The 22,763-nt window shown below is 61.5% G+C and overlaps 2 protein-coding genes across 2 annotated transcripts in view; both read right to left on the bottom strand.

The window, feature by feature from the left end:
* Positions 1 to 22,763, bottom strand: part of LOC116797962 (erythroblast NAD(P)(+)--arginine ADP-ribosyltransferase-like) — a 471,907-nt gene that overhangs the window by 182,354 nt on the left and 266,790 nt on the right. The gene's annotated exons all lie outside the window — the stretch shown is intronic.
* The window catches only part of LOC116792633 (poly(U)-binding-splicing factor PUF60-like), a 39,357-nt gene that overhangs the window by 631 nt on the left and 15,963 nt on the right, over positions 1 to 22,763 (bottom strand). The window contains exons 3-9 of the mRNA XM_032699756.1: positions 20,161 to 20,250; positions 19,198 to 19,248; positions 9,946 to 10,107; positions 8,566 to 8,658; positions 6,120 to 6,333; positions 4,548 to 4,738; positions 2,030 to 2,194 (exon numbers count right to left, since the gene is read on the bottom strand). Coding sequence (XP_032555647.1) covers positions 2,030 to 2,194; positions 4,548 to 4,738; positions 6,120 to 6,333; positions 8,566 to 8,658; positions 9,946 to 10,107; positions 19,198 to 19,248; positions 20,161 to 20,250 — 966 coding nt within the window. The remainder of the gene's footprint in view (positions 1 to 2,029; positions 2,195 to 4,547; positions 4,739 to 6,119; positions 6,334 to 8,565; positions 8,659 to 9,945; positions 10,108 to 19,197; positions 19,249 to 20,160; positions 20,251 to 22,763) is intronic.

The raw sequence follows: 22,763 nt of genomic DNA, 5'->3' as shown, positions 1-22,763 counted from the left end.
TGGAGAGGGATGGACAGGGACAGCTGGGACGGACAGGGACAGTTGGGCATGGACAGGGACACCTGGGCATGGACAGGGACAGCTGGGATGGACAGGGATGGCTGGGGATGGACAGGGACAGTTGGGCATGGACAGGGACAGTTGGGATGGACAGGGACAGTTGGGATGGACAGGGACAGCTGGGCATGGATAGGGATGGACAGGGACAGCTGGGACGGACAGGGACACCTGGGGATGGACAGGGATGGACAGGGACAGCTGGGCATGGAGAGGGACACCTGGGATGGACAGGGATGGACAGGGACAGCTGGGCATGGAGAGGGACAGCTGGGCATGGACAGGGACAGCTGGGGACGGACAGGGACAGCTGGGATGGACAGGGACAGCTGGGATGGACAGGGACAGCTGGGGATGGACAGGGACAGCTGGGATGGACAGGGACAGCTGGGGATGGACAGGGACAGCTGGGCATGGATAGGGATGGACAGGGACAGCTGGGGATGGACAGGGACAGTTGGGCATGGATAGGGATGGACAGGGACAGCTGGGGATGGACAGGGACACATGGGGATGGAGAGGGATGGACAGGGACAGCTGGGCATGGATAGGGATGGACAGGGACACCTGGGCATGGAGAGGACAGCTAGGATGGACAGGGACACCTGGGCATGGATAGGGATGGACAGGGACAGTTGGGCATGGAGAGGGACACCTGGGATGGACAGGGACAGCTGGGCATGGACAGGGACAGCTGGGCATGGATAGGGATGGACAGGGACAGCTGGGGATGGACAGGGACACATGGGGATGGAGAGGGATGGACAGGGACAGCTGGGCATGGATAGGGATGGACAGGGACAGTTGGGCATGGAGAGGGATGGACAGGGACACCTGGGCATGGAGAGGACAGCTAGGATGGACAGGGACACCTGGGCATGGACAGGGACACCTGGGGATGGACAGGGACAGCTGGACATGGATAGGGATGGACAGGGACAGCTGGGGATGGAGAGGGACACCTGGGCATGGAGAGGGATGGACAGGGACAGTTGGGTATGGAGAGGGACACCTTGGGATGGACAGGGACAGCTGGGCATGGACAGGGACACCTGGGGATGGAGAGGGACAGCTGGGGATGGACAGGGATAGCTGGGGATGGACAGGGATAGCTGGGGATGGACAGGGACAGCTGGGCATGGACAGGGACACCTGGGGATGGAGAGGGACAGCTGGGGATGGACAGGGATAGCTGGGGATGGACAGGGATAGCTGGGGATGGACAGGGATGGACAGGGACAGCTGAGCATGGAAAGGGATAGCTGGGGATGGACAGGGACACCTGGGGATGGACAGGGACAGCTGGGATGGACAGGGACAGCTGGACATGGACAGGGACAGTTGGGGATGGACAGGGACACCTGGGCATGGACAGGGATGGACAGGGACATCTGAGCATGGATAGGGATAGCTGGGGATGGAGAGGGACAGCTGGACATGGATAGGGATGGACAGGGACAGCTGAGGGTGGAGAGGGACACCTGGGGATGGACAGGGACACCTGGACAGGGACACCTGGGGATGGACAGGGACAGCTGGGCCATGGGATTCTGCACAGAGTGCCCATTATCCAGCACAGAGTGCCCATTATCCAGCTTCTCCCTCAGTGCCATGTGTTCCTCTTGGGAATCCATGGCCCTGTCCTACCCATTACACACAGGGCAGGGTGAAGGGACACACAAACGACAAGGGAAGAGGACACAGAGGTGCCAGGAGGAAGGGGACAGGTGCCAGGAGGACAGGTGATACAGGTGCCAGCAGGAAGGAGACACACACTGGTGACAGGAGGAAGGGGACACACACACAGGTGCCAGGAGGAAGGTGACAGGAGGACAGGTGACAGGAGGACAGGTGACACAAGTGCTGGGGAAAGGTGTCACACACAGGTGACAGGAGGAAGGGGACACACACACAGGTGCCAGGGGAAGGGGACAGAAGGACAGGTGACACAAGCCCTAGAGGAAGGTGTCACACACAGGTGCCAGGGGAAGGGGACCCCACCTGTGATGACTCCAGGGGCCTGTGCTGCCATCACAGCCTGGGGCAGAGCCCCCAGGGGTTGGGCCAGGGTCAGGGCTGGGGACACGAGTCCCGGTGTCGCCAGAGTGCCCAGAACTGCAGCTCCTGCCACGGCCTCCTGTGGGGCACGGGGAGAACAGGGAGAACAGGTCAGTCCTGCCCAGGAGCCCCAGCTGTTCCAGGAACCCCAGCTGTTCCAGGAACTCCAGCTGTTCCAGGAGCCCCAGCTGTTCCAGGAGCCCCAGCTGTTCCAGGAGCCCCAGCTCTTCCACACTGGACAAACACCAGACACTCCAGTCCCCAGCTCCTGGAGCTGCTGGGAACCACAAAGGTGTCACCAGCCCAGCTGGGGGACCCCGAGCCACCAAGCCTTGGAATAGAAACTTTCTCCTGGAACTCAAATCCCGGTAAACACCCCGGTTCAGGTGCCCAGGATTCCAGCATTCGGGATGAACACCCAGTTACACCACAGACACTTCCACAAAGCCACTGGCAACAATGTGCCCAAGGTGCAGCCCAGGACTCCAGGGGTTCTGGCTGCTGTTGTTCCCAGGCCATTCCACCCTGAGTTAATCACCCACAGCCTCCTTCCTGTCCTTGTTTCCACGGGGCTCCTGACACGGAGAGCAGAGCAGTGCCAAGGTTCTGTGCCTCCCCTGTGCCATGCTCTGGTTGGCCCTGGACCCCACCTGAGCTGTGCCAGCCCTCACCTGTGCCATGCTCTGTCCCTGTGCCAGCTCTGTCCCTGTGCCAGCCCTCACCTGTGCCATGCTCTGTCTCTGTGCCACGCTGTGTCCCTGTGCCAGCCCTGCCCTGTGCTGTGCTCTGTCCCTGTGCCACCCTCCCCTGTGCCATGCTGTGTCCCTGTGCCAGCCCTCCCCTGTGCCATGTTGTATCCCTGTGTCGTGCTCTGTCCCTGTGCCATGCTCTGTCCCTGTGCCAGCCCCCACCCGTGCCATGCTCTGTCTCTGTGCCAGCCCTCCCCTGTGCTGTGCTCTGTCCCTGTGCCATGCTGTGTCCCTGTGCCACGCTCTGTCCCTCCCCTGTGCCATGCTGTGTCCCTGTGCCACGCTCTGTCCCTCCCCTGTGCCATGCTGTGTCCCTGTGCCACGCTCTGTCCCTCCCCTGTGCCATGCTGTCCCCTTCCCCCCTGATCTGTGCCATGCTCTTTCCCTGTGCCATGCTGTGTCCCTGTGCCACGCTCTGTCCCTGTGCCCCCCTCCCCTGTGCCATGCTCTCCCCTGTGCCATGCTGTGTCCCTGTGCCACGCTCTGTCCCTGTGTCCCCCTGCCCTGTGCCATGCTGTCCCCGTCCCCCCTCCCCTGTGCCACACTCTGTCCCTGTGCCATGCTGTGTCCCTGTGCCATGCTGTCCCTGTTCCCCCTCCCTGTGCCCCCCTCCCCTGTGCCATGCTGCGTCCCTGTGCCACGCTGTGTCCCTGTGCCCCCCTGCCCTGTGCCATGCTCTGTCCCTGTGCCCCCCTGCCCTGTGCCATGCTCTGTCCCTGTGCCACGCTGTCCCCTGTGCCACGCTCTGTCCCTGTGCCCCCCTGCCCTGTGCCATGCTCTGTCCCTGTGCCACGCTCTGTCCCTGTGCCCCCCTGCCCTGTGCCATGCTGTATCCCTGTGCCACGCTCTGTCCCTGTGCCATGCTGTGTCCCTGTGCCCCCCTGCCCTGTGCCACGCTCTGTCCCTGTGCCCCCCTGCCCTGTGCCATGCTGTGTCCCTGTGCCACGCTCTGTCCCTCCCCTGTGCCATGCTGTCCCCTTCCCCCCTGCCCTGTGCCATGCTGTGTCCCTGTGCCACACTCTGTCCCTGTGCCATTCTGTGTCCCTGTGCCATGCTGTGTCCCCGTTCCCCCTCCCTGTGCCCCCCTCCCCTGTGCCACGCTGTCCCCTGTGCCACGCTCTGTCCCTGTGCCCCCCTCCCCTGTACCACGCTGTCCCCTGTGCCACGCTGTGTCCCTGTGCCCCCCTCCCCTGTGCCATGCTGTGTCCCTGTGCCAGCTCTGTCCCTGTGCTAGCCCTCCCCTGTCCTGTGCTCTGTCCCTGTGCCAGCCCTCCCCTGTGCCATGCTCTGTCCCTGTGCCAGCTCTGTCCCTGTGCCAGCCCTCCCCTGTCCTGTGCTCTGTCCCTGTGCCAGTTCTGTCCCTGTGCCAGCCCTCCCCTGTGCCACGCTCTGTCCCTGTGCCCCCCTCCCCTGTGCCACGCTCTCCCGTGCCATGCTGTGTCCCTGTGCCCCCCTCCCCTGTGCCATGCTGTGTCCCTGTACCCCCCTCCCCTGTGCCACGCTCTGTCCCTGTACCCCCCTCCCCTGTGCCCCCCTCCCCTGTGCCCCCCTCCCCTGTGCCATGCTCTGTCCCTGTGCCACGCTCTGTCCCTGTGCCCCCCTGCCCTGTGCCCCCCTGCCCTGTGCCACGCTGTGTCCCTGTGCCCCCCTGCCCTGTGCCACGCCGTCCCCGTGCCCCCTGACCTGTGCGGTGATCTTGGCGGTGGCGGCGGCGGCGGCGACGGCGGCGGCCGGGGGGAGCCCCCCGGGCGTGGCCGGGGTGAGCAGCGGCATCGGGGGGGTCACGGCCTTGCCCACCCGCAGGTACTGACCCCCCAGGTCGAAGAGGTTCATGGAGGACACGGCGTCCTGCGACGACTGCGCCTTCTCGTACTCTGCGGGCACGGGGCACGGACACCCGGTTACTGCCCCAGGAACCGCGGGATGCTCGGGGATGGGGGGACCTTCAGGGGATGGTTTGGGATGGAGGGACCTTCATGGGATGGTTTGGGATGGAGGGACCTTCATGGGATGGAGGGACCTTCATGGGATGGAGGGACCTTCGTGGGATGGAGGGACCTCCATGGGATGGAGGGACCTTCAGGGGATGGTTTGGGATGGAGGGACCTTCAGGGGATGGTTTGGGATGGAGGGACCTTCAGGGAATGGGGGGACCTTCAGGGGATGGTTTGGGATGGAGGGACCTTCATGGGATGGAGGGACCTTCATGGGATGGAGGGACCTTCAGGGAATGGGGGGACCTTCAGGGGATGGTTTGGGATGGAGGGACCTTCGTGGGATGGAGGGACCTTCGTGGGATGGAGGGACCTTCGTGGGATGGAGGGACCTTCGTGGGATGGTTTGGGACCTTCATGGGATGGAGGGACCTTCATGGGATGCTCTGGGATGGAGGGACCTTCAGGGACCTTCATGGGATGCTCTGGGATGGAGGGACCTTCAGGGAATGGTTTAGGACCTTCATGGAATGGTTTGGGATGAGGGGACCTTCATGGAATGGTTTGGGATGGAGGGACCCTCATGGAATGGTTTGGGACCCTCATGGAATGGTTTGGGATGAGGGGACCTTCATGGAATGCTCTGGGATGGAGGGACCTTCATGGAATGCTTTGGGATGAGGGGACCTTCATGGAATGGTTTGGGACCCTCATGGAATGGTTTGGGATGGAGGGACCTTCATGGAATGGTTTGGGATGGAGGGACCTTCATGGAACGCTCTGGGATGGAGGGACCTTCACACCCACCCTGTCCCCCCCCTGCCATGGCACATTTGCTGCTGTTACAGGTTGCCCCAAGCCCCGTCCAACCTGCCCTGGGACACTCCCAGGGATCCAGGGGCAGCCACAGCTGCTCTGGGAATTCCATCCCAGCCCCTCCCAGCCAGGAATTCCTTCCCAACATCCCACCCAACCCTGGGAAGCCATTCCCTGTGTGCTGTCCCTCCACTCCTCGTCCCCAGTCCCTCTCCAGCTCTCCTGGAGCCCCTTCAGGCCCTGCAAGGGGCTCTCAGCTCTCCCTGGATCCTTCTCTTCTCCAGGGGAACCCCCCCAGCTCTCCCAGCCTGGCTCTGGAGCAGAGGGCTCCAGCCTGTGCCTGACCACTGCCATAAATTTTATATCTAAGCTCAGGCCCAGACCTGCCCCAAACCCATCCCCTAATGCAATTCCTCCCCCGGAGTGGGAAACCCAACCCCAAAGCCCCCCCAGAGCCGAGGACACTCCCCCCTCTCCCCATCCCACATCCAGCCGGGGTCATTACCAATGAATCCGTAGCCCTTGTGCTTCCCTGTGGTGGGGTCCCTGGCCAGGGTGCAGGATTTGATCTTGCCAAAGGCCTCGAAGACGCTCTTGATGTCGTCGTCGGACAGGTCCTGGTGCACCGAGGCCACGTAGATGCGGTTGAAGGCTCGGGCCTCCTCGGCCAGCTGGTCGATGATGGGCTGGGCCTGCCCGATGTTGCTGGGCCTGCCCACCTGAGGACAGGGAGGGGAGGGACATGGGGGGGCTCAGCCTGGAGAAAAGGAGGCTCAGGGGGGACCTCCTGGCTCCGCAACCCCCCGACAGGAGGGGGGAGCCGGGGAGGGGTCGGGCTGTGCTGCCAGGGAACAGGAATGGGCTGCCCAGAGAGGTGGTGGATTCACCATCCCTGGGGATTTTTAAACGCGGATTGGACGTGGCACTGAGTGCCAGGATCCACTAAATGGACTGGATTTGGACCAAGGGTGGGACTCGATGATCTCGGAGGTCTTTTCCAACCCAATCGATTCTATGATTCTATGAAGGGACAGGAGGAGAGGGAACGGCCTCAGGCTGGGCCAGGGAACATCAGGAGGAATTTCTGCATGGAAAGGGTTGTTAAACATTGGCAGGGGCTGCCCAGGGAGCTCTGGACTCCCCATCCCTGGAGGTGTCCAAGGAAGGCCTGGTTGTGGCACTCAGTGCTCTGGGCTGGGGACAAGGTGGGCATTGGGCACAGGCTGGACTCCACCTTGGAGGTCTTTTCCAACCTCAGTGACCCTGGGATTCTGTGGCACAATCCATGGAGTGTCCAAGGGCAGCCCCCAGGCACCCAGCACCTCCCAGGGCCCCCCCTGGCACAGGGAATGGCTGGGATGGCTCTGGGAACCAGCACTACTGGAATCCCAGGAATACAGACCCAGAGCAGCCTCCGCTCCCTCCTCACTGTACCTCCCCCCTTTACCTTCCCTGACCTGCCAAGGACCAACTTCCAGGGACTGAGAAGGATTCTGAGAGCAAACCCCAACGTTCCTACACCCTTCTTTTGGGGGGCTCCCAAACCCCCTCAGCCACCGGACCCTGCAGAGCGTCTCGGAGACACCACCCAAAAAAATCACCTTTGTCTTGTCCTCAAGACACTGCCCTGTGTGGGGTGGGAGAACCTGAGCCAGGTCCCCTGAGCCAGGACCCCAGAGCCAGCCCCAGCTGGGGCTCTGGAGGGACCCTCACGGAATGGTTTGGGATGGAGGGACCTTCATGGAATGCTCTGGGATGGAGGGACCTTCACACCCACCCTGTCCCCCCCCTGCCATGGCACATTTGCTGCTGTTACAGGTTGCCCCAAGCCCCGTCCAACCTGCCCTGGGACACTCCCAGGGATCCAGGGGCAGCCACGGCTCCTCTGGGAATTCCATCCCAGCCCCTCCCAGCCAGGAATTCCTTCCCAACATCCCACCCAACCCTGGGGAGCCATTCCTTGTGTGCTGTCCCTCCAGCCCTCGTCCCCAGTCCCTCTCCAGCTCTCCTGGAGCCTCGTGTCGGGGGACAGAGATCATGTGAACAATTTCCCTTGCACTTCTGAGGCCTCTGCCTTGGCACGGCTGGGTGCAGGCAGTGAAAAACAACACTGCACCACTAAAATGGCTGCAGGAGCCCAAGTCAGAACAAGGGTGGATTCCTGCCAGGTGCCAAGGAGGGGTTTGGGCAGGTGAATAAAGTTTTCTCATCTCCTATGACCACCTGTTGTGACCCAATTAGCAGTGGACAGCAGAGTATGTTTTCCTTGAGTATCCAGTGTAGTGTGAGCAAGAACCAAGTGTCATGAGGACTATATAAACTGCCTTTCTTCTAATAAAGCTGACATATTGCTGATCACAATGGTCTGTGAGCATTATGTCCATGCCTCTCCTCGGAGAGGAGGGACCTGGAGCCACCCTGAGCCCCACACTGGACACCAAGGTCCAGCAGGGACCTGGAGCCACCCTGAGCCCCACACTGGACACCAAGGTCCAGCAGGGACCTGGAGCCACCCTGAGCCCCACACTGGACATCAAGGTCCAGCAGGGACCTGGAGCCACCCTGAGCCCCACGTTGGACACCAAGGTCCAGCAGGGACCTGGAGCCACCCTGAGCCCCACACTGGACACCAAGGTCCAGCAGGGACCTGGAGCCACCCTGAGCCCCACACTGGACATCAAGGTCCAGCAGGGACCTGGAGCCACCCTGAGCCCCACACTGGACACCAAGGTCCAGCAGGGACCTGGAGCCACCCTGAGCCCCACACTGGACACCAAGGTCCAGCAGGGACCTGGAGCCACCCTGAGCCCCACATTGGACACCAAGGTCCAGCAGGGAACAGACTTCAGGCACCTTCCCTGGGGCCCTGGGGAGCATTTCCAGGTTATTCCCGGACCCTGCTATTCCCAGGGAAGAGGAGCAGAAAGGTTCAGGGCACTGCTGGTACTCACCTTGATGTTCCTGCCCCCCAGCATGACAGAGTTCATCTGCTCCAGGGCCAGCTGGGCGGCCTCAGGCACCTCGTACTCCACAAAGGCAAAGCCCTGGCAGGGGAGGAGACTGGGAATCACCCCAGGCCAGGCTGATGCAGCCAAGACTTCCCACAGAGCTCTCCCTGTGGAGCTGATCCCCACCTACTGCTGGTGGCCTGGGAAGGTTCCTCAGAGCGGGTTTTTATTAAGGCAAGAAAGGGTCTGAAGGGATCCCACCAAGGGCACCCCGACCCCGGAGCCTCCTGGACTCAGAGACACAGCAAAACTCCACCTCACTCAGGGCTGGGCCTGGCTGGCACCTTCCAGGGAGCTTCAGGTTGGACAGCAGGAGGAATTCCTCCCTGGAAAGGGCTGGTAAACATTGGAAGGGGCAGCCCAGGGAGGTGGTGGAGTCCCCACCCCTGGAGGTGTCCGAGGAGAGACTGGACGTGGCACTCTGGGCTGGGGACAAGGTGGGCATCGGGCACAGGGTGGATGTGACGACCTGGGAGCTCCTTTCCAACCTCAGTGATCCCGGGACTCCCTGCACCCCACCCCAGGCTCCCAGCACACAATCCTGCCCCAAGCAGAGCAGGGGGCTGCAAACATTCACCCCAAGAGCTAAAAGCAGCCTGGGCTCCAGGAGCACACAGACCTTTTCCTCTCCTGGCTCCCATCCCAGAATCCTGCCCCAAGCAGAGCAGGGGGTTGCAAATATTCATCAGAGCAGGGGGCTGCAAACATTCACCCCAAGAGCTAAAAGCAGCCTGGGTTCCAGGAGCACAGAGGCCCTTCCCTCTCCTGGCTGCATCAGGAAGGCCTTGGACACAAGAGGACACACATCCCTCGAGGGTTGGGAATTGTAGGATTATGGAATGGTTTGGGATGGAGGGACCTTAGAGCCCATCCAGTGCCACCCCCTGTCACGGGCAGGGACACCTCCCACCAGCCCAGGTTGCTCCAAGCCCCATCCAACCTGGCCTGGGACACTTCCAGGGATCCAGGGGCGGCCACAGCTTCTCTGGGCATCCTGTGCCAGGCCCTGCCCACCCTCCCAGGGAAGGATTCCTTCCCAATATCCCCCCCAAAGCTCTGCAAAGCTGGATGTTTTGTGCTTAGGGATATAAGCACAAAAGAAATAACCTCGTGGGAACCCCCAGAATGCCTCATCCCTGGGGCATCCCCACATGGGAAAGCAGGCCCTGCCAGGACAGTCCCCAGGCTCCGTGCAGAGCTCCCAAACCCCAGCACGGCGTGAGGGGGGGGAGGGAAAACACCCCAAAACCCCCAAAAAACAATCCGGTCCCACCCCGTGCAGGGAGCGGGAACGTTCCGGGAATGTCCAGAGCCCCGTCCCACCTTGTGCTTCATGGTGACCGAGTCCCAGGACATGTCGATGCTCTTGATGGGCCCGAAGGGGGCGAAGGCCTGGCGGATGGTGTCCTCCCCCAGCTCGTAGTAGATGGAGCCCACGTAGACCCGGCACATGATGGCGAGCGCCCGCTGCCTCTGAGCCGCCATCTGTAGCGAGACAAGGACTGCCCGGTCAGGGCGGGGGGCACCGGGGCACCGGGACCTCCTCCTGACCCCCCCCCTGCCCTCCCGGCACCGCCCCGGCACCGCCCCGGCACCGCCCCGGCACAGCTCCGGCCGCGCTGCAGCTCGGCCACACCCCGACCACGAGGGGTTCCCTGCTCGCTGACCACGGAGCTGCGGTGGGTCCGCCCGGTTCGGCCCCGGGGAAGGACTGGGGCAGTCCTGGGACAGGAGGGGATCAATCCCGGGGCAGGACTGGATCAATCCCGGGGCAGGACTGGATCAATCCCGGGGCAGGACTGGGGCAGTCCTGGGATAGGAGGGGATCAATCCCGGGGCAGGACTGGGGCAGTCCTGGGATAGGAGGGGATCAATCCCGGGGCAGGACTGGATCAATCCCAGGGCAGGACTGGATCAATCCCAGGGCAGGACTGGGGCAGTCCTGGGATAGGAGGGGATCAATCCCGGGGCAGGACTGGATCAGTCCAGGGCAGGACTGGGGACAGGACTGGATCAGTCCAGCTCAGTCCTGGGGCAGGACTGGATCAATCCCGGGGCTGGACTGGGGACAGGACTGGATCAATCCAGTTCAGTCCCGGATCAATCCAGCTCAGTCCCAGGGCAGGAGTGGATCAACCCAGCTCAGTCCTGGATCAATCCAGCTCAGTCCCGGGGTAGGAGCGGATAAAGTCCAGCTCAGTCCTGGGGCAGGAGTGGATCAAGTCCAGCTCAGTCCTGGATCAATCTAGCTCAGACCCAGGGCAGGAGTGGATCAAGTCCAGCTCAGTCCTGGGGCAGGAGCGGATAAAGCCCAGTTCAGTCCCAGGGCAGGACTGGATCAATCCAGCTCAGTCCTGGATCAATCCAGCTCAGTCCTGGATCAAGTCCAGCTCAGTCCTGGGGCAGGAGCGGATAAAGTCCAGCTCAGTCCCAGGGCAGGACTGGATCAATCCAGCTCAGTCCTGGATCAGTCCAGCTCAGTGCCAGGGCAGGAGTGGATCAATCCAGCTCAGTCCTGGATCAATCCAGCTCAGTCCCAGGGCAGGAGTGGATCAATCCAGCTCAGTCCTGGATCAATCCAGCTCAGTGCCAGGGCAGGAGTGGATCAATCCAGCTCACTCCCGGAATAAAGCCCGGCTCAGTGCCGGGGCAGGAGCAGCTCAAGCCCGGCTCACACACACCTCCAGCCCCTCTGGTCGGGTCTCCCCCAGCCTGATCACACCTCCAGCCACGCCTGCAGGAGGAGGGAATCACTTCCCCTGCCCTTCCCGGCAGCAAAGGGCTCAGCTCTGGGCTCTGGGCTCAGCCCTCCCGCTCCCCCCCGCAGAGATCCAGCAGCACTCCCGCCCCCCGGGCTGGGATTTGGGATTGGGATTTGAGATTGGGAACCTCCTCCCCGCTCCCTCCGGCACCACAGGCCCCCCTCCCACCCCGGCACTCCGAGATCCAGCACTGGGCACTGCTTCCCCCAGCACTGGGCACCATTTCCCCCAGCACTGGGCACCACTTCCCCCAGCACTGGGCACCACTCCCACGGCCCCACAGCAAAGCCAAACTCTCCAGCGGCTCAGTGGGGTCCTGGGAAGGGTGTGGTGCCAGTCCTCAGCCCTGCCTGGCAGTGCCTGGCAGTGCCTGGCAGCCCCAAGGCCGGGGTGCTGCTCGGAGGGTCTCTGTGCTACCGGCTCCTAAACCTGCCCGGGTCCCTGCCCGCCACACAGATCAGCCAGCCCCCACAGCAGGGACCCCAAAAGCAGAGCACGGGGTGTCCCTCGGGGCTGGCACCCCCCGGGGCAGCTCTGGAGCTGCTGCTGCTGCTGCTGCTGCCCAGGGATGTGGCCCCGGGGATGTGGCCCCGGGGATGTGGCCCCAGGGATGTGGCCCCGGGGACGTGCCCAGGTCTGGGAATGGGGCTGGATCAGGGCTCTGGATCAGTGACTGTGTGTGGGGGGGGTCGGCTGTGGGACAGGGGGACACCCCCGGGCAGGGAGGGGCTCTGGGACAGGGGGACAGCCCTGGGCAGGGAGGGGCTCTGGGGATGCCTCTGGCCCTGCCCCACACCCCCGACGGAGCTCAGAGCACCCCCTTCCCTTCCCCACCACCCCTGGGGCAGGGGGGGCTGCAAACAGGGACTTCTGGGGGATGATTTTTGGGGTGCCCTAAGGAGCACGGGAGCTCTGCCATGTCTGGGGATCCCTGGATTGGAGGGGCTGCAACCAGGGCCCTCACAAGGCTGATTTTTGGGGTGCTGTAAAGGGCACAGGAGCTCTGCCATGTCTGGGGATCCCTGGATTGGAGGGGCTGCAACCAGGGCCCTCAGGAGGATGATTTTTGGGGGGCTGTAAAGGGCACAAAAAGCTCTGCCATGTCTGGGATCCCCCGGGGCAAAGGGGCTGCAACCAGGGACTTCTCCAGCAGGTTTTTGGGGGGCTGTGAAGGGCACAACAAGCTCTGCCACATCTGCATTGAAGGGGCTGCAAACAGGGACTTCAGAGGATGATTTCTGGGATGCCTCAACAACCACAGGAGCTCTGCTGCATCTGGGGAACCCTGGATTGGAGGGGCTGCGCTCAGGGCCCTCTCAAGGATGATTTTTGGGGTGCCCTGCCCTGTCTGAGGGCCCCAGGGGCAGAGGGGCAGCACTCAGGGCCCTCTCAAGGATGATTTTTGGGGTGCCCTGTCCTGTCTGAGGACCCCGGGGGCAGAGGGGCTGCACTCAGGGCCCTCAGGAGGATGATTTTTGGGGTGCCCTGCCCTGTCTGAGCACCCCAGGGACAGAGGGGCTGCACTCAAGACACTTGTCAAGAACGATTTTTGGGGTGCCCTGCCCTGTCTGAGGACCCTGGGGGCAGAGGGGCTGCACTCAGGGCCCTCTCAAGGATGATTTTTGGGGTGCCCTGCCCTGTCTGAGGACCCTGGGGGCAGAGGGGCTGCACTCAGGGCCCTCAGGAGGATGATTTTTGGGGTGCCCTGCCCTGTCTGAGGACCCCAGGGGCAGAGGGGCTGCACTCAGGGCCCTCAGGAGGAGGATTTTGGGGTGCCCTGCCCAGGGATGTGCAGCCCGAGGGGAAGGAGAGCTCCCCTGGCACAGTGACCCACAGGACACAGACTGTGCCCGAGGGATCCTGCTCCCCCTGGCACCCACATTAACCCCACACTCTGCTCCTGAGGTGACATTAACCCCACACTCTGCTCCAGGGGTGACATTAACCCCACACTCTGCTCTAGGGGTGACATTAACCCCACACTCTGCTCCTGAGGTGACATTAACCCCACACTCTGCTCTAGGGGTGACATTAACCCCACACTCTGCTCCAGGGGTGACATTAACCCCACACTCTGCTCCAGGGGTGACATTAACCCCACACTCTGTTCCAGGGGTGACATTAACCCCACACTCTGCTCCTGAGGTGACATTAACCCCACACTCTGCTCCTGAGGTGACATTAACCCCATACTCTGCTCCTGAGGTGACATTAACCCCACACTCTGCTTCAGGGGTGACATTAACCCCACACTCTGCTCCTGAGGTGACATTAACCCCACACTCTGTTCCTGAGGTGACATTAACCCCACACTCTGCTCCAGGGGTGACATTAACCCCACACTCTGCTCCAGGGGTGACATTAACCCCACACTCTGCTTCAGGGGTGACATTAACCCCACACTCTGCTCCTGAGGTGACATTAACCCCACACTCTGCTCCAGGGGTGACATTAACCCCACACTCTGCTCCAGGGGTGACATTAACCCCACACTCTGCTCCAGGGGTGACATTAACCCCATACTCTGTTCCTGAGGTGACATTAACCCCACACTCTGCTCCTGAGGTGACATTAACCCCACACTCTGCTCCTGAGGTGACATTAACCCCACACTCTGCTCCAGGGGTGACATTAACCCCACACTCTGCTCCTGAGGTGACATTAACCCCACACTCTGCTCCAGGGGTGACATTAACCCCACACTCTGCTCCTGAGGTGACATTAACCCCACACTCTGCTCCAGGGGTGACATTAACCCCACACTCTGTTCCTGAGGTGACATTAACCCCACACTCTGCTCCAGGGGTGACATTAACCCCACACTCTGCTCCAGGGGTGACATTAACCTCACACTCTGCCCCTGAGGTGACATTAACCCCACACTCTGCTCCAGGGGTGACATTAACCCCACACTCTGCTCCAGGGGTGACATTAACCCCACACTCTGCTCCTGAGGTGACATTAACCCCATACTCTGCTCCTGAGGTGACATTAACCCCACACTCTGCTCCTGAGGTGACATTAACCCCATACTCTGCTCCTGAGGTGACATTAACCCCACACTCTGCTCCTGAGGTGACATTAACCCCACACTCTGCTCCAGGGGTGACATTAACCCCACACTCTGTTCCTGAGATGACATTAACCCCACACTCTGCTCCAGGGGTGACATTAACCCCACACTCTGTTCCTGAGGTGACATTAACCCCACACTCTGCTCCTGAGGTGACATTAACCCCACACTCTGTTCCTGAGGTGACATTAACCCCACACTCTGCTCCAGGGGTGACATTAACCCCACACTCTGCTCCTGAGGTGACATTAACCCCACACTCTGCTCCTGAGGTGACATTAACCCCACACTCTGCTCCTGAGGTGACATTAACCCCACACTCTGCTCCAGGGGTGACATTAACCCCACACTCTGCTCCAGGGGTGACATTAACCCCACACTCTGCTCTAGGGGTGACATTAACCCCATACTCTGCTCCTGAGGTGACATTAACCCCACACTCTGCTCCAGGGGTGACATTAACCCCACACTCTGCTCCAGGGGTGACATTAACCCCACACTCTGTTCCTGAGGTGACATTAACCCCATACTCTGCTCCAGGGGTGACATTAACCCCACACTCTGCTCCTGAGGTGACATTAACCCCACACTCTGTTCCTGAGATGACATTAACCCCACACTCTGCTCCAGGGGTGACATTAACCCCACACTCTGTTCCTGAGGTGACATTAACCCCACACTCTGCTCCTGAGGTGACATTAACCCCACACTCTGTTCCTGAGGTGACATTAACCCCACACTCTGCTCCAGGGGTGACATTAACCCCACACTCTGCTCCTGAGGTGACATTAACCCCACACTCTGCTCCTGAGGTGACATTAACCCCACACTCTGCTCCAGGGGTGACATTAACCCCACACTCTGCTCCAGGGGTGACATTAACCCCACACTCTGCTCCAGGGGTGACATTAACCCCACACTCTGTTCCTGAGGTGACATTAACCCCATACTCTGCTCCAGGGGTGACATTAACCCCACACTCTGCTCCTGAGGTGACATTAACCCCACACTCTGTTCCTGAGGTGACATTAACCCCACACTCTGCTCCAGGGGTGACATTAACCCCACACTCTGCTCCTGAGGTGACATTAACCCCACACTCTGCTCCTGAGGTGACATTAACCCCACACTCTGCTCCTGAGGTGACATTAACCCCACACTCTGCTCCTGAGGTGACATTAACCCCACACTCTGCTCCAGGGGTGACATTAACCCCACACTCTGCTCCAGGGGTGACATTAACCCCACACTCTGCTCCAGGGGTGACATTAACCCCACACTCTGCTCCTGAGGTGACATTAACCCCACACTCTGCTCCTGAGGTGACATTAACCCCACACTCTGCTCCAGGGGTGACATTAACCCCACACTCTGCTCCAGGGGTGACATTAACCCCACACTCTGCTCCTGAGATGACATTAACCCCACACTCTGCTCCAGGGGTGACATTAACCCCACACTCTGCTCCAGGGGTGACATTAACCCCACACTCTGCTCCTGAGGTGACATTAACCCCACACTCTGCTCCAGGGATGACATTAACCCCACACTCTGCTCCTGAGGTGACATTAACCCCACACTCTGCTTCAGGGGTGACATTAACCCCACACTCTGCTCCAGGGGTGACATTAACCCCACACTCTGCTCCTGAGGTGACATTAACCCCACACTCTGCTCCTGAGGTGACATTAACCCCACACTCTGCTCCAGGGGTGACATTAACCCCACACTCTGCTCCTGAGGTGACATTAACCCCACACTCTGCTCCTGAGGTGACATTAACCCCACACTCTGCTCCAGGGGTGACATTAACCCCACACTCTGCTCCAGGGGTGACATTAACCCCACACTCTGCTCCAGGGGTGACATTAACCCCACACTCTGCTCCAGGGGTGACATTAACCCCACACTCTGCTCCAGGGGCTGCCCAGGGGGGAGCAGGAGGAGCTCCCATCCCTGGAATGCCTGGATGTGGCACTCAGTGCTCCGGGCTGGGCACAAGGTGGACTCAGTGACCTCAGGGGGCTTTTCCAGCCTCAGTGATCCCGGGATTTTGGACCTACAGGAGGCAGGCCTGGGGTGGCAGTGGAGCCTCCGGGAGGGGGGTGATGCCCTGAGCTCAGCACAGGTCGGAGTCAGGGACTCCTGCCCGGAAACCTCCCCGCTCTCACCGTCCCACAGAGCTGCTCTCACTCCTTCTCCTCCTAAATCCCGAGCTGAGGCCCCTGCAGCCTCCCAGCAGCTCCCAGCTGTGGCTGTGTGATGCTGCTCTGAGGGCATTTGGGGGGTTGTGTGATGCTGCTCTGAGGGTATCTGGGGGGTTGTGTGATGCTGCTCTGAGGGCATTTGGGGGGTTGTGTGATGCTGCTCTGAGGGCATTTGGGGGGTTGCTTTAAGGACAGGCCAAACCCCCCAGCCTGGGGTGCTCCTGTAACCAAAGCAGGGGATGCACAACCCTGGGCTGTGACCCCACGGGCCAGGGAAGGGGGAAGGGAGTGGGAACCCTGGGCTGTGCCACGGGGAGGGAGGACACTGAGCCCACGGGGAGCCCCGAGAGCCACGACAGGGAGCTCAGGCTGTGCTGCCTTCCCACAGGGACTGGGGACACACAGGAAAGGTCTGGACAGAGACTGTCTGTGCATCCCCAGGGGGCTCTGGGAGGAAGCAGCTCCTGAGGGAGGGGTACCCTGCCTGCTCTGACCTGCACCAGGGCCCAGCACCCAGCTCCTGCCGCTGGGCTGTGTCCAGCAGCAGCCTCTGACTCCCTGAAGGAGCAGTGTCTGAGGAAAAGGGGTCACGGCCTGTGCCCTGGGGACAACGAGCCATCAAACCTCTCCTGTGCCACCGCCTGGGCTGTGCCCAGCTGGGAAGAATGAACCAAACCCCCAAAGTGCTGCAGTCCTGCTGGCAGGCAGCAGCCCCACGGATGGGGGGGGATTCCTGGGCACCAGGGCTCGGACACCAGCTCTGCCAAATCCATCCAGCTCTGCCAAATGCATCCAGCCCCTTCCAAACTCACCCCTGGCCCAGAACACCCCCTCTGGCTCCCCACTGCCACACCACCTGCTGCCAAGGGAGGGAGAGCAGGGATTTCCCTTCTGTGCCCTCCTCCCCTGGAGCTGTGTCTGACCCCGGGAACAAACCCCACTCTCCAGTGAGAGGGGAAGGTGTTTACAGCACCAGGCACAAACCCCACATTTACAAAGGTGTTTACAGCACCAGGTACAAACCCCACACTGCAGCAAGGGGGGAAGGTGTTTACAGCACCAGGCACAAACCCCACACTCCAGTGAGAGGGGAAGGTGTTTACAGCACCAGGTACAAACCCCACACTCCAGTGAGGGGGGAAGGTGTTTACAGCACCAGGTACAAACCCCACACTCCAGTGGGGGAAGGTGTTTACAGCACCAGGTACAAACCCCACACTCCAGTGAGGGGGGAAGGTATTTACAATACCAGGCACAAACCCCACATTTACAAAGGTGTTTACAGCACCAGGTACAAACCCCACACTGCAGCCAGAGGGGAAGGTGTTTACAGCACCAGGTACAAACCCCACACTCCAGTGAGAGGGGAAGGTGTTTACAGCACCAGGTACAAACCCCACACTCCAGTGGGGGAAGGTGTTTACAGCACCAGGTACAAACCCCACACTCCAGTGAGGGGGGAAGGTATTTACAATACCAGGCACAAACCCCACATTTACAAAGGTGTTTACAGCACCAGGTACAAACCCCACACTGCAGCCAGAGGGGAAGGTGTTTACAGCACCAGGTACAAACCCCACACTCCAGTGAGAGGGGAAGGTGTTTACAGCACCAGGTACAAACCCCACACTGCAGCCAGAGGGGAAGGTATTTACAATACCAGGCACAAACCCCACACTCCACTGAGAGGGGAAGGTGTTTACAGCACCAGGTACAAACCCCACACTCCAGTGAGGGGGGAAGGTGTTTACAGCACCAGGTACAAACCCCACACTGCAGCCAGAGGGGAAGGTATTTACAATACCAGGCACAAACCCCACACTCCAGTGAGGGGGGAAGGTGTTTACAGCACCAGGCACAAACCCCACACTCCAGCGAGGGGGGAAGGTGTTTACAGCACCAGGCACAAACCCCACATTTACAAAGGGATTTACAGCTGAGCCTCTGCGGGCAGAGGAGTCACAGGGCACTTTGTCCTCTGGGAGAAAGGAGGGCACAGATCACCCCGGGTCACTCGTTCGGCTCCTCGTGGCCTCTGATTAGCACCGGCCCCGGAGGATGGCGGGGGTTCTCTGGGCATTCCTGGGGTTCTGCCACCTCCCTCCTGCTTCTGCTGCACTGGGAAGGTGCCCCAGGAAGGAGGGTGTGGCACCTGGGCCAGGCCCCGCTCTGCCCTCCCCGGCCCCGGAGGCCCCTCCGTGCGTTACCTTGGCCGTTAGTTTGAGGTCGGGACCCCAGAACTGCAGCGTCCCTAGAAATGCAGCTCCCACCATGGCAGGGGTTGTGTTCAGAACGGGTGGAAATCTAAAGCTTGTCTGTGCCCCCGAGTGCCAGTGTCCCCGCAGACTGCACAGCCTGGGGTCTTCTCGGGGCAGGGACACCTCGCTCTGCTCCGGGGCGTGTCCGGCACGGGTGGGGAGGTGGGAGGGCCGTGCTGGGCGCGGACAAGAGCAGTGTGGCACCACTAGGAACGCCCCCACGCTAGGCCCTGACTAAGACAATGCCCCCAGAAGAAGTGAATATGTCTATTGACCGATTGTAAAGGTGAGAGAGGATCTCCAAAGCCCATTGTCACTGCTGCCATCTGAAAGACAGTAAAGACAGAGTTCAGTCTGTTGGAGCTGAGCATTACTACGGCTGTCGTACAAACTCGAGCAGGGCGGCGGCGCAGGGGCACCTGCGGGGAGGCCTCTCCTTCCTCGCTGCCTGGGCCCCGGGACTGTCCGGCGCCGGGGCCCCGCCGAGCCCGGGGTGGGCTCTGCTGCTGCCGCTGCCTGGGGAAGCAGGGTGCTGGGATCCCAGGGGGGACTCAAGGCAACAGAGACCTCTGCGACCGCTGGCGTCGGGTCACCCCCAGCCTTTAAAAAGGAGCCCCCCCCCCCCCCTCGACTAGAGCAGACCCTCAGAACCAGGCACGGCCCCGAGCGGCCTCGGAGCACATCCACGGGCATTCCTCGGACAGAGCCGCCGGCCTGGGCTCTCCTGGCCCGGAGTGACGGCGGCCAGGCGTGTTCCAGAAGCCTCTGAAGGAGGGGAGGGTACACCCCGGGGAAGGGCTCTCCTGGCACGGGCGTTCCAGCGGGAGCGGGAACGGCCAGCGGAGCTTCTCCGGGACCGAGAGCACCTGAGTGCAGGGGAGGGAGAGGGGGCAGGGCTGGGGGGGGCACGGAGAGGGGCACGGGGACCCTCCCTCGAGCACAGGAGGCGGTGACAGGACACTGTTCCCAGGATCCCCTCCGGCTTCAGCACCTTAACAAGCGGGAAGTGAAACCCGGGGCGAAGCCTCGGGCCCCTCCCGCCTCAGGGGAGGAGCCCAGGGAGGAGCCAAGGATTTCCTCCCGGCACACGGGCGGCTCTGGGGGCAACTGGAGCAGGTCGGGGGGGGGCCCTGGCGAGCTGCAGGCTCGGGGCTGTGCTCTGGTTCCGAGGGCCCTGAGGACTCCACGGTGTCGGGGGGAGCACGAGGCGGAGGGCGCGGCCCGGGGGGGACCCTCACCTGCAGGTTGGTGAGCTGCTGCTGCTGGTGGGCGATGGTTTGCTTCACCAGCACGCTCTTGATGCTCTGCTCCATCGCGTACTTCTTGGCCTGCGGGGAGATGGGGCGGCTGTGGGGGCCGGCAGCGGCTCCTGCGCCCACGGCCACAGACGGGATTGGCTCCTGCATCCACTGCCACAGCTGGGATCGGCTCCTGCATCCACTCCCACAGCCAGGAACAGCTCCTGCATCCACTGCCACAGCTGGGATCGGCTCCTGCATCCACTCCCACAGCCAGGAACAGCTCCTGCATCCACTGCCACAGCTGGGAGCGGCTCCTGCACCCACAGCCAGGAACCTGCATCCACTCCCACAGCCAGGAACGGCTCCTGCATCCACTGCCACAGCTGGGAGCGGCTCCTGCACCCACAGCCAGGAACCTGCATCCACTCCCACAGCTGGGAACAGCTCCTGCATCCAATCCCACAGCTGGGAACAGCTCCTGCATCCACTGCATCAGCCAGGAACCTGCATCCACTGCCACAGCTGGGAACAGCTCCTGCATCCACTGCCACAGCCAGGAACGGCTCCTGCATCCACTGCCACAGCTGGGAACAGCTCCTGCACCCACTGCCACAGCTGGGAACAGCACCTGCATCCACTCCCAAACCCGGGAATATCTCCTGCATCCACTCCCACAGCCAGGAACGGCTCCTGCATCCACTGCCACAGCTGGGAACAGCTCCTGCATCCACTCCCAAACCCAGGAGCGGCTCCTGCATCCACTGCATCAGCTGGGAACAGCTCCTGCATCCACTCCCAAACCCGGGAATATCTCCTGCATCCACTCCCACAGCCAGGAATGGCTCCTGCATCCACTGCCACGGCTGGGAACAGCTCCTGTATCCACTGCCACAGCTGGGAACAGCTCCTGCATCCAATCCCAAACCCGGGAGCGGCTCCTGCACCCACTGCCACAGCCAGGAACGGCTCCTGCACCCACTCCCACAGCTGGGATCGGCTCCTGCACCCACTGCCACAGCCAGGAATGGCTCCTACATCCACTCCCAAACCCAGGAGCGGCTCCTGCATCCACTGCCACAGCTGGGAACAGCTCCTGCATCCACTCCCAAACCCAGGAACGGCTCCTGCATCCACTCCCACAGCTGGGAACAGCTCCTGCACTCTCTCCCACAGCTGGGAACGGCTCCTGCATCCAGTCCCAAACCCGGGATCAGCTCCTGCATCCACTGCCACAGCCAGGAACAGCTCCTGCACCCACTGCTGGGATCCCAGAGCCCGACAGGGCCCGGCCCTCAGTGCTGCTGGCAGCTCCCCACAGCCTGGAGCCAGATCCTCACACTCTGGAGCCAGATCCACAGACTCTGGAGCCAGATCCTCACACTCTGGAGCCAGCTCCCCAAAACCTGGAGCCAGCTCTACATACTCTGGAGCCAGATCCCCAAAACTTGAAGCCACCTCCCCACAGCTTGGAACCAGCTCTACATACTCTGGAGCCAGTTCCCCAAAACCTGGAGCCAGCTCCCCACACTCTATAGCCAGCTCCCCACACTCCATAGCCAGCTCCCCACACTCTGTAGCCAGCTCCCCACACTCCATAGCCAGCTCCCCACACTCTATAGCCAGCTCCCCACACTCTATAGCCAGCTCCCCACACTCCATAGCCAGCTCCCCACACTCTATAGCCAGCTCCCCACACTCTATAGCCAGCTCCCCACACCCCATAGCCAGCTCCCCACACTCTATAGCCAGCTCCCCACACTCTGTAGCCAGCTCCCCACACTCCACAGCCAGCTCCCCACACTCTATAGCCAGCTCCCCACACTCCATAGCCAGCTCCCCACACTCTATAGCCAGCTCCCCACACTCTATAGCCAGCTCCCCACACTCTATAGCCAGCTCCCCACACTCTATAGCCAGCTCCCCACACTCCATAGCCAGCTCCCCACACTCCATAGCCAGCTCCCCACACTCCATAGCCAGCTCCCCACACTCTATAGCCAGCTCCCCACACTCTATAGCCAGCTCCCCACACTCCATAGCCAGCTCCCCACACTCTATAGCCAGCTCCCCACGCTCTGTAGCCAGCTCCCCACACCCCATAGCCAGCTCCCCACACTCTATAGCCAGCTCCTCACACTCTATAGCCAGCTCCCCACACTCTGTAGCCAGCTCCCCACACTCTATAGCCAGCTCCCCACACTCCATAGCCAGCTCCCCACACTCCATAGCCAGCTCCCCACACTCCATAGCCAGCTCCCCACACTCCATAGCCAGCTCCCCACACTCCATAGCCAGCTCCCCACACTCTGTAGCCAGCTCCCCACACTCTATAGCCAGCTCCCCACACTCCGTAGCCAGCTCCCCACACTCTATAGCCAGCTCCCCACACTCTGTAGCCAGCTCCCCACACTCTATAGCCAGCTCCCCACACTCTGTAGCCAGCTCCCCACACTCTATAGCCAGCTCCCCACACTCCATAGCCAGCTCCCCACACTCCATAGCCAGCTCCCCACACTCCATAGCCAGCTCCCCACACTCTATAGCCAGCTCCCCACACTCCGTAGCCAGCTCCCCACACTCTGTAGCCAGCTCCCCACACT

This window comes from Chiroxiphia lanceolata, chromosome 1 (genome assembly GCF_009829145.1).
Source record: "Chiroxiphia lanceolata isolate bChiLan1 chromosome 1, bChiLan1.pri, whole genome shotgun sequence".
NCBI classification, from domain to species: domain Eukaryota; kingdom Metazoa; phylum Chordata; class Aves; order Passeriformes; family Pipridae; genus Chiroxiphia; species Chiroxiphia lanceolata.
Note: the sequence above shows the minus strand (reverse complement) of the source record. Positions and strands in the feature narration are given on the sequence as shown.